This window comes from Amphiura filiformis, chromosome 4 (genome assembly GCF_039555335.1).
Source record: "Amphiura filiformis chromosome 4, Afil_fr2py, whole genome shotgun sequence".
NCBI lineage: Eukaryota > Metazoa > Echinodermata > Ophiuroidea > Amphilepidida > Amphiuridae > Amphiura > Amphiura filiformis.
The window spans coordinates 64,391,394-64,403,831 of NC_092631.1; the positions used below are offsets into that span (position 1 = coordinate 64,391,394).

At 35.7% G+C, this 12,438-nt stretch overlaps 1 protein-coding gene across 2 annotated transcripts in view; it reads left to right on the top strand.

The window, feature by feature from the left end:
- Positions 1-12,438, top strand: part of LOC140151198 (lysine--tRNA ligase-like) — a 76,444-nt gene that overhangs the window by 13,884 nt on the left and 50,122 nt on the right. Inside the window, exons 2-5 of one of the 2 annotated variants that reach the window (XM_072173452.1) lie at positions 9,089-9,328; positions 10,406-10,553; positions 11,586-11,748; positions 12,074-12,167. In XM_072173452.1, coding sequence (XP_072029553.1) covers positions 9,162-9,328; positions 10,406-10,553; positions 11,586-11,748; positions 12,074-12,167 — 572 coding nt within the window. In that variant the 5' untranslated portion in view covers positions 9,089-9,161. The remainder of the gene's footprint in view (positions 1-9,088; positions 9,329-10,405; positions 10,554-11,585; positions 11,749-12,073; positions 12,168-12,438) is intronic. The other variant, XM_072173453.1, reaches the window with a different exon arrangement.

The following is a 12,438-nucleotide window of genomic DNA, read 5'->3' on the forward strand; positions in this document are numbered from 1 at the left end:
AACCTCATGACCTGACCAGAGTGACCTGACCTCTGACACCAGTCTCTGACATCACAGCTTTCAAGACCCCCTGAAGCTATACCCTGACGTACAGACCCTGACGTGCATAGAAAATAATAAGTTTCAAAATACCCATTTTGAAATCCGGGAAAAACCCAATGAGCTCATGAATAATTAATGAGATACTTTATCAATGGAGATGTTTACGTCTTTTGACTTCTTGAAAAGAATGAATTCTGATGCTTTTAAATGAAATATGAATTTATTGATGATAATTAAATGATGAACATAAAACCTGTATTTTCTTGGATATATTTGATATTTTATAATAGCAACAAGGTGAGTTTGGGAAAGGTGTGTGACATGTGAATACTGGCGGCAGTGTATGTTTTTTTTAAACTTGCAACTTAATTTTTTACGGCACAAAAAGTTCATATAAATTTCGGACAACCAAAAATATTTTAGGACAACCAAACATCTTTTTTGAGGTTGTCCGCGGACAACCTCAAAAAATTCTTAATTTGAGCGCTGTTAATGAGTGGATAAGAACTTGACAGCGGAGGATACGAAGGACATGCCGATTGTTAGTTGTCAATCAGGTGGTGGCCGCATTGCATTCTCTAAATTCAGTAAATTTTCATCGTCAACCGTGTAATTGAATGGGATTATTTTGAAATTTTAAAAGCGCTTGAAATATCACAAACAAATAGGCCTATGTTGATAAATAATGTAAATACAAGCTAAAACCGTTGGGGTTCGATAATGAACCCCACAAAACTAACCGAGTATTGGAAAATGCCATACGGCCGGGCGGTTTCACAAGTTGCCGGCTCGATGAATGTCATCCGCCGCCTGTTGTCAATCATGAATTGCCGCAACGTTTTAGTATTTTAATTTTACTGCATGGCATTCCGCAAGCACCAAGACAAATTATGCCGTATTTTTCCAAAGATCATCTCATATGAAGTAAGCTGAATGCGATCTGTACTTTTGTTACATTCTGATCGCTTTTGATCACCTATTATCGGCGAATAGGGTTGAAAACACATGAGTTCATGTTGTGTAAACATAATTAGACACAAATGAAATTACGATGCAATACAATGCAATTTGAATGCGCAACAGATCTATAGAAATAACGTGGCCCGGTTTATGCAGAATTAGACCACGTCTGGTATACACATGATACATGTAATGATCTATACTTGGTATACTTCAATACTTTTTCCTGTATGAAAGATTAATTCAAATTTGCCATCAAACTGCATCATTTTATACATGAAATTAAAGCCCTCGAGTACATTTTTGTAAAGAAAGCCAAAACTGAAAACCGTTTAACCGTTTTGTCATTTCATAGCATTTTCCGTAGCAGGCATAGCAAAGTGAAGTCAAAAAGGCCAAAAGACAAGTTATATCATTGATTGTGTGTATTGTCAAAGAAAGATTGACTTTCAGGGGGCTGTCATTTTCTTTGGAAGGGGGGGGGGGTTCATGAATATACTGGGGTCATAGTATAGAATTTTATTAGACCAAATATAGGGGGGGTTATAATTTTTTAACACCCAAAACAAGGGGGTTATAGAATTTATATTTAAGGGCTGGTGACTCAAAATTTCTGTGCACTGCGCGCGCATTATTTTAATTTAACAATCAAAATGTGTGCACAATCTTTCGTTATATATTAAATGCAAAATTTTTGTGCACTCTGCGTGCCTTCTTTACACACACGATCAAATTTCATCGCACTCCGCACACTTTCTTTGCTCTAAAGTTTTGGTGCGCTCTTCGCCTTAATTTGTTCCAGCAATGAATAATTTGTCTTGAGTCAGTGTAGCGGAAGGGGGGTCATAAAATTTTCGACCCAAGATAGGGGGTCGTAATTTTTTTGCCTACGATAGGGGGGTCATAAAACAATTTACTCCGGTCACCGACATATTCATGACCCCAAAGAAAATGACATCCCCCTGACATCAAAAATATTCAGCCAACATTTAATGCGTCAATTTTAAAACAAAACAGCATAGTCTCATGATAGTGCAGCTTTTCTATGTGGAACTGGCTGTCGCTATCCCTCTAAAATTCCATATGTGCGATTGTCTCATCACAAAAAAAAATCATATATATATTTGGGTCAAGTGAAGTATAGACAACATACAATTCATATTTATGTAGGTTTCCTTGACAACCCTTTTCTTTTAAATTTCTATGTAAATATGTATTGTATTTGGGCTCCGGTTTAGGCCAATTTGGCTGACTTAAGCTTAGCAAATTTATATGTTAACTAAGGTTTGCCTCTCATACAAGTACCTACTTACAATGTACTTGGTAGATTAGTCCTTCATTCCTATCGGCAGGACTCTCAAATTCTTCTTAAAGGATGCCACAGACACAGTAGGTGCAGTCACTACTTGCTCTGGTAATTGGTTCCAATGCTTACCACCCTGGTTTGCAAGTTGTGTTCTTTGTTTGATTTTTGAAATAATTTCATGGAATGGCCTCTTAGACTTTTGTGGGGGAGAGAGAAGAACTTGTCAGCATTAGTCTTATAATGTCCTTGAAGGAACTTATAAGTGCCTATCAAATCTGTCTTGAGTCTTCTGTTCTCCAAAGATTCCATCATTGCATTTGGATTTCATTCTTGCAAAGGCGTAAACATTTGGACTGCACTCTCTATTGCTTTTATGAGGACTCCACATGGTTGATGCATATTCCAATGCTGGAGTGGACGTACCAAAGACTGGTACAAAATAGAGACTTTATTCTCATCTAATCCAGTGAAACAGTGCTGAAACATTGCTATCTTCTAGTGAGCCTTAAAAAAAAAAATCTTGATCATGCATAGTAGGGGTGAGGGTGTTGCTAAAGTTGTGATCCCCAAATCTTTCTGGTTGCTCACTTCCTGCAGGTAGACACCATTTAGTGAATACTGGTAGTGTAAAGCAGGCCTTGTCTTTTGAGGTGAGCGAGAGCGCTCACTCGCCTAAAATGAAGCTGAGGAGAACTTTTTTAATTTAAAAAAGTTTTATAATGTTTTTCCTGCCCAACCAGCCTAACAGTAATAACACCCTTGCCCCAACCCCCAAAAGGGAACCCCAAAATCAGACATATATTAGCATGTTTAGTAAATACATTAATTAAATAAAGTTTCAGTTACTTTTTTTAGCCTCATCTCATCAAAATGGCATTTTTTATGGCTAATTAAATAGGAAGGAGAACCCTTTCACATAATTCTGGAAATTAAATAAAATTGTAAAATTCTGAAAATACAAAAAAAAATACATTTAAGTGCAGAAGCTTTTCTTCTGGGTAAGAATTTTTTTCTTGCATGCAACAGCTTTTTTCTTGCAGGTTAGAAATTTGATAAATAGGTCCATGAATGCATTTTATACATGTATGATCATGACCTATTATCAAATTTCTAACCTGCAAGAAAAAAACTGTTGCATGTAAGAAAATAATTCTTACCAGAAAAAATCTTTTGCACTCTAATGTATTTTTTGGTAATTTAGAAAAAAAAATTAATTTCCAAGATTATGTGAGAGGTTTCTCTTTTATTTTGTTAGCAATAAAAATAACAATTTTTATGAAATGAAGGAAAATAAAGTATTTAAATTAAAACATTAACACATTCATGCATTTAAAAACATTAAATATAGGTCCGATTTTCAGGTGAAATCAATTACTCCCCTAATTCCCTTTTGGGGATAAGGGCAAGGGTTTTGGGTTAGGTTTTAAAGGTTAGTTGGGCTAGGTTAGGCTTGTATACATGTAGTAAGGTTTGGGGTTGGGTTAGACTGATGACAAAATGATTGAGCAAAACTGACAGCACCACCTTTTTTGGGTGCCCACCTAAAAAAAACATGACCTTCTTTAGAAATTTATTTACCAAAGAGGGTGGATTTTGAAGGAAATCTAGTAGTCAACAGCAAGGAGGCTATTGGATATTCATAATCTGTATTTGATTGATTATAATGTGCATTTATGTTTACATTGTATACGGTCATTTTCACGGTAAAGGGTGTAACTTTTGATTTTTAGGGTCAAAATTTCAAACCACTTAAATATGTTTCTGTTTACTGTAATCATGCATAGAAGCAACTTAAATTCCAGTAAAATAGTGTTTCAAGGCTTAAACCTTTTGATTTCTGATAAAAAATTGACATTTCCATAACATTTTGGTTAAAATCTAAGAAAAAATGTATTTTACATAAGCTCAGAAAATTATGACATGAAAGCTGGAATACATGTGAAATCCCATTCCAAAGTAAGTCAACAGATATAAGTTAAATTTTATACCATGTTTTGCTATGTTTGTAATTGCAATTTTGAAAATTTTTAACATCAAGGGTCATTTGCAATGGAAATTTCCCAACCTTAAACATATTTTTTAAGTTTTAATTGGGTTCCTAAAATAATTTAAATGTCTAACTTCATGTACAAATACTACTTGATGAAAGGAACCTCCCAGCCAAGTTTCACAGAAATTGGAGTTATTTTTAGAATTGGCAATTCAAGCGATTTGTGTTTCGGAGGCTTCAGTTAACAACACAGGTGATCATAAAAGTAAAATATTTGGCTAACTACTACAAGTTGACATGAAAAAATAGGTAAAAAATATCACAATTACCAATTTTCATGCTTTGCTTCTAAGTATTGAATTTCAGTTGTGACAAAAATTAAATTATCACAGCAAGTCATTTTTTTTTTTTGTTTGGAGGCTTCATGTTTACAATGGTTAAACATGGCAGAAGTAGTTTTTTTGAAAACAACACTGTTGGAATCATCTAAGCTGTTATTTTCTTGTGTGTATTGAATCAATGATTCTATGCGGCAGATATTGCAGATTTATAACATGATAATTTTTCACCCATTTGTTAAGTATGGTGTTATTTGCATGTGAAGCCTCCGAAACGGGCTTTCTTGGATATCAGTATATTTTTCAAGCATTAACCATAATATCAATTTTTTTTTAAATTTATGACATTCTGCCCATATCATGCAACAATTACAATGCAGATATCAATATGGAACATACCAATTTAGATATGCATAGATGATAATTAAGTTTACTGTTGTTTCGGAGGCTTCATTTGTTTCGGAGGCTTCAATTGTTAACGGAAAGTTTGTATTGGGTCCCATTTTCAAACGGTGATATATATCTCCATGATTTAAAAACAAGTGACTTGAGGATCTACTTTGCTACATTTTGATAAATAGATTGGATGAGCTCTTTTATTTATATTTGCCCAAGCTTGCTGAACAGTTTGTTTCGGAGGCTTCAAAAAGTTAACGGAAAATCGGCTCTTTGAAGTCAAGATTTTATAAAAATTTTAAAAGCTTGCAAATCAACTAATTTTTGTTACCCATTTCAAGTTAAGATATCAACTGTTATGAATCAAGAAGAAGTGAAGAAATAACCAAGAATTATGAACCAAAGCTATACCCACAAAGTTTGTTAACAATTGTTAACGGAAAATGAAGCCTCGAAGCGACAAATATCGAAGTCCGGTTCTCAAAAATACAGGGCTGTTCACAATTAAATCTAATGTGGCAGTGTTTACTGAACATATGACCGTACTTTCAGGATAAGAAAAATTATCCATGAACTAACTGAAGAAAACACAGGGTTTTACAAAAATGTTACTGTTTTTACAGTTTTTCAAAATGGCAATATTAGGTACATTTAAGCCTGCTAAAACTGAGCGCAGTAACTCCGAAGATGATTATGCTACCCAAGGTAGCTGCTAACTAGATGACTTATGTGGCCAAAAATCATGGAATTCTGTGGCTTTATTAGAAAACTACGGATCAAAATGTTAAAAATCCAAAGTTACACCCTTTACCGTGAAAATGACCATACATGTACATGTATCCGATCATTATAAATTTGTACTTTTCATTAGATTCAGATATTGTTAACTTAATCAAACAGTGTGTTTTGTTAATGTTGTGCATTCTGAAGTGAATTTGGGTAAAAGGTTTTCATGGCCTTGAGTCATTACTGACTCGTTATCTTCTAAACTGCAACTCTTTGCATTACGGTAACATAAATTTATGGGAAATTGTGGAAAAATTCCATTTACCACTAGCGCTGGTATCGGCAAGCATTTTCATTGTCGACAATCGACAAAATTAAAAAGCCGACGTCGACAACTATCGACAATCAGGCCTACCCCCCCCCCCCCAGGCCTCCAGAAAATTTTCTGCTGTCTGGGAACTTAATGACAAGTGCTGAAAATTTTCTGTGAAATAACTGAAATAGGCCTATGTGCGCGTAGTGGACATCACGAGCGCGGAGCGCGAAATCCTAACGGCCGGGGTCCAGGGCCCGCTTAAGGGCCCTGGAAGCTCTCAGGGTTTAGATGCTCTCTCGTGCAATCTGAGCCTTATTTTGGAACAGTTTTCTATAAAAATTTACATCCTTTTCACAAAAAACACAACTTAAAATTTCAAAGTATTACTGTCAAAACTCAAAACTATTTTTTATTTATTTTTAAACATTTTTTAGAAGTATTTTGCAACTTTGAAGAACCACTGGACCTATTCTGATGGGTTAGGATTATTCACAGATAATTTGAAAAAAAAAATGGAAAAAAAATACGAAAAAATTACAGTTTGTTATCCTTAATATGCAAACCATTAACTTGTGTTTACCTCTTCATCTATCACATGTTATAAATGTAGGGATAACCATCAAAATTTCATGTTGTCCCTATTGCTACAAAAGATTGTTTTCTGGATAGAACTCATCAACAGAAGTATTTTGGTGGTTAAATGGTCAAAATCGGTCAAAAACTTTTGAATTATGAATTTTTAAAGTTTCCCATTCTGACCGGTCATTGGAACGAAATAAAATGACATGGTCCAAAAATAGCAATTGGGAGCAAAATTGGCATAAACATATATTTACCTTTATATATTTCTTTATTTTAACATATATGCAAACATGAAACAAGCATATTGTGAAAGTATCAAAGGGGTTTCTTATGAAATGGCACTTTACTAGTCAATGGCATAAAGTATTTTTTCAAACCGAGGCATTGAAATCATGCATTTAGAGAACATTTGCCAAAAATCATCCAAGATGGCTGATATGGCACAAAATCAAAATTGCACTTAGTCTAGGTGAACTTTTTGTTCACAACCAAAAATTTCAATGTTATTGGGTTTAATATGACCAATTAGTAGGTGTATGCAAACAAAATCTTAAAGTGTCATTGAAGGTCATTGACTCATTCACAACAATAGAGGTATGCACTTCACTCATCATGCTCATGTGTGACCTCTAACAAAAGGTGCTGGTTCCCGTAGTATTCTTCATTCAAATCAATTCAATGCATGACCTCGGAGTCACCTGCATGACTTTCGCGGGCTATTTTGAAACAGTTATGGTTGCACATTCAGGTATTTCTTTTGAAAGTTCTAAACAAGGTATAGCCAGCAGCAAGTTGTAGATGGTATAGGCCTAAATATAAGAAAACGTTTAGGGTTGAAATCAGGTGAAAAATACATCGAATGAGCACGAAACTTCACATTTATGTTCAGAAAGGTGTCTTCTTAGCATGATTTGAAAGGAGTATGGAAATTCCAAAGGGAAGCTGGTGATTTAATTTGTAACTCGAGATCTACTTGTTCATATTTTTTCCTTTTTACAGAGGGTATGATAGAGGTATTACTGTCAACTCTGCCAAATTACAGCTCAGTAGGCCACATTTTTCACCTGATATTATTAATCTGAATATTTTGTGCCATTTTTGAGCAGTGCTGAACTCAGCCACTGGCAATTAAACGCACTGTGGCGATGGACCAATTTTGACTCGCACTTATAGGAAAATGAAATAAGTTGTGTTGCTGTAATTTGCAAGATAGTTACAAAATATAATTGGCATTCACTTTCCCAATTTTTACAGAAAAATATTGATAAATAAAAGAATGAGATCAATTTAGAAATGTCTGTGCAAGCAGTGCACAGTTGAGCTCCTTGCATGTCTATGGGAGCGTTCTAATCAAGTTGATGGTTCATTGGTCATCCCTAATAAATGCATGGAAAATAGATGAAGAAATAAACATTAGTTAATGGTTTGCATATACAGGATAACAAACTAATTTTTTCGTAATTTTTTCTGATTTTTTTCTTTTTTAAATTAACTGTGAATGATCCTGAAGTTTCATAATAGGTCCAGTGGTTCTCCAAGGTCGCCGAAAACTTTGGAAAAAAAATTATTTTTTATTTTTTATTTTTATTTTTTGCAATTTTTTTTTCTGTGACCTCTGTGACCTTTCTGGGAACGCCGTTCCCGCGGTTTTTGGAGGCATGCCCCCCCCCCAAATCGTTCCGCAAACCTGGCAAATTTTGTGACGATCCGGGTGCAAAATTCGGCAACCTACACGATGGCACAACACGCTGCGGGAATACCATGAAAGCGATATGAACTGGCAATGAACAATTCTTGCAACTCTTCCATCCTGTAGCTTTATTTTATGAATTACACAGTAAGAACAAAAAATTAAATTACCCCCATCTCCTGATTAGATCCTCAATTGAGTTTCAGGTACATGTACTTTCTGCCAAGGCATTAGCCAGAGAGGTGTCTTCAAGGTGTCCAAATGGTCAAAAATACCTTATTTTCTACAAAATCAGGGTCTTCCTATTCACTCCCATTATAATAAAAAGCAGAATTTTAGGGTGTCCAAATCAGGGGTAGCATTAACCCCCTAAATTAAAAAAATATTAATTTTTCACCCTCTATATTGGGAATATGTGCAAGCTCGGGGGTGAACTCTGACCCTCTACTTTTGGACCTTACTCCTACCCCTGACTACACTGCAAAATATTTTTCACCCCCGAGATTTAATTTTCACCCCATGTATTTGGATTTTCTGCAAGTTTGGGCGTGAAAAACACGGGAAAACAACCCCCGACTTTTGGGCCTTGATGCTACCCCTGGTCCAAATTGAAAATAGGGTGTCCAAATGACACTGCCTGGACACCCTTCTGGCTATAAATAATGCCTTGCGTTTTGCACTGTTTTCTTGCTTCCTACTGCTACTACACTGTACCATGCTTTGTGTTATTCTTTGAATTTAGGTAGCACAACAAGAATTGACAAGAAAACGACACTGCCTTTGTTGTAAAAGAAGTCAAACTTTTTGGGAGCGCAATGTTAACAAGAGGGACAATTTCCTGTTATGGCCTCCTGTCTCAATGTAAATACATCACCAGTTTATGCACAAAGCATAGATCCGCCCTGTTGCCTCGCACGTCAGGTCAAAGGTCACTGCCTGCTTTGGTCAAATGGAGTTCAGACTCCTCGGACATTTCTAAAAGGTCAGTTTCTGACCTGGCTCCCTCCATTCCTCGAATCCTCGTTTTGTTTTCCATGCAAGTTTCTGCCTACTTGTTTGGATTAATCTGTTCAAGACTTCAAGTTATTTGAATTTTTCAGCATGTTACATGCCAAGAGAAAAATCATGATTAACTGACAGAAAATCTATGTCCATGCATGTAGCTTTAATGCAATGGAATTTATTGAGCATCTGTTCTTTTGTTTACCACAAGGGCGTACATCTTTCCTTGTTTCTTCTTGTTGTGTTTTTTTTCAGTGTTAAAGTTTTGAATTTAAAATTAAATAGCCATGTTGGGAGTCAGGTCATCTCAAATGTAGTCTGCAACTGTAAAATATATTATAATATAATGGTTCAAGTAATCTGTGCATTGCATAGTGTCTCTGGAGTATCCAGATGATGATAAAATAAAAAACCATATCATCATGATCATCCCAAGTACATGGTGTCTAAAAAAATGTATTACATTGTACATGTTGATTTTTGAAAATGCATGTAAATGTCAAATTATAAATTTCCTATTTACGACCAAATGTATCCTGATCCTCTACAAACTATGTCAAGTTCAGAACTTTCGTTGTACGATACATGTTGAATTGTTGATGGTTAGTCATCCACTCTTGAAACCCCTGGGCCCTGTCGTCTTGCGCTCATACATAAAAGTTAAGTTGCTTTTAAGATACAAAGTTCATACTCAGCAGACCAAAAAATTACATTTTGTTTTGCATTGCAACATTTCATTTTCTACATGTAACATGTTTTGGGACACCCTGTACTAGCATCACAGGATAAACTACACATATGTACATGTACATGTATGGTCACCACCCTAACCAACAAGACAGCTACCAGCTTGTGTATTTTTCAAATGGAGACTAATTTCGGAAGAATTTGTAATAACCTGAGAAAATAAAATTATGGGAAAGCATGATATTGATATTAGCTGCCGAGCCTTTCCATTACAAGCAGTCATAATATCCCTACATGGGTCCATGTATTATTTACAAATAATATGGTGTTTTATGAATTAATTTGACTTGTTGGGTCTGTGATATTACAGTGAACAGAAGAGGCGAGCCAAGGCAGCCAAGAAGGCTCAAGAAAAGGAGGAGAAAGCAAAGGCTTTGGCTGCTACACAGGCAGAGCAAGGTGTACAGCAGAAGAAAAAGGCAACAGCTGTGGAAGATGAAGAATCTTTGGATCCCAGGGTCAGTAATAATCTGTTATAAAAAGGTTATGCTTTGACATCTAATGACTCAAGTGTCTTCTATCTGCATAATGATTTAGGTACATTGTACAATTAAAGGAGGATTTTGTGATCCTAGCATCCTCTAGATATCCACAAATTCCAGTTGATTCCGATTTTGCGTTTGCGAGTTATGCATGATTATGTGTATTACACTGCTCCATAGACAAGAACGAAATTCAAATTTCACGATACCTTGGCAAAACGAATTAATCAGCAAGAATTTTTTTGAACATAAACATTATGTAGCCAGAGGTTTCCAGTGATATAAAAATCTCAACTTTTCACGAAATGCCCTTTTAAGCATGCAGTGTAAAGTTAGAGGAGGACTGTACAAGTCCAGGCAACTTCTTTGGAGTAGACCTATGCATCTAAACATCACTTGTCCAAAAGTATACATGTTTGGCCAGAATGACAAATGTTGGCAAGCTACTGAGAAGTTGCACAAAACTGCCAAAAGACATTCATGTTCTGTATAATTTCATACCATTCAAAATGTCAGTTGGTGAACATAATTATTATAATTTATATGCTGCGGCCCAGGTTCAATCCCCTGCATTGCCACATGTGAGTTTGGTTGCCGATCCATGTTCGTCCTCTCAGTTTTACTCTGGGTGCTCCAGTTTTCCTGCTTCCAAAATCGGATTTCCCATATCTCTGGTCGGCCATCATATTCGGTTGGCATCTCTTTTTTTAGTAGCATCTGAGCACTATTGGGCTTTGCCTGGTATCAGCCGAATGTTATAAATAAATTAATAAATAAATATATATTCACCAGTGATGACATTTGTTGGAAATCACTGTTACAGCAGCTGAGCAGTTCTGTTCAGATCAAATTAAAAAGTGTTTATCTCATGGTTATGCACTCCTTGTAAAGGGTAATTGTAGGCCATCAAATATTTATATAAGGTGTTGAGAAGTAAGTCTGGTTCATGACTTATATTAAATGGATGTTTCAACATCTTGTTTTGCCTTTGTTAACATATATCCATAGGAGTACTTCAAGATCCGGTCTCAAGCCGTCAGAAACCTCAAGGACACCAGTGAACCACCATACCCACACAAGTACCATGTGTCTATAGGGTTTGAGCATTTCATTGAGACCTATGGCAGTATAGACGTAGGCCAAGCACACAGCGATGTTGTTTCATTATCAGGTGAGACATGCAAATATGTGTACGGTAGTAATTATTGCCAGTTCTTATAACAAGTTTTGAAGGGGATTGAGTGTATGCTTCTTGGGTTGTCTGAAGGAAGGAAAAGACCTTACATGTATGGCATCACGAGTTGTGTGTCCGTCCATCAGTCGGCATCTGTTCATCAACTATTTAAGGGTTTTGGTTAAAATTTGGCCTCATATGAACTTCGAAGAGTACATAATAACTTTACAAACTGTATTTCAATACAAGTGATGAATACCTTGTGCTTCTTCATCATCTCAAGTCATTTTAGCAAATGAATGTCTACTTACTCTCTACACAGGTCGTGTGCATGCAAAGAGGGCATCTGGTAACAAACTACTCTTCTATGATCTCAGAGCAGATGGACTCAAACTTCAAGTCATGGCACAGTTACAGTAAGATTCTAGTTTTTTTCTGTCATTTACATTTATCAGTATAATCATGAAAATCCCAATTGTGCAGCATGATCCAGACATGCACATGCTATGTGTGCTACCAGAAGCTCATATTGTGGCCTTCAAAAATGATTCACCTGTTTAAATCTATCTATACCAAAGAATTAGTATAGAATGCTGACTCAGTAAAGATGCATTTGAAATGTCTTTCTATGTGATAAGATATCTTGATTTGTAGGCTAACAGTTACATTGTATTGTGGTTTTTTATA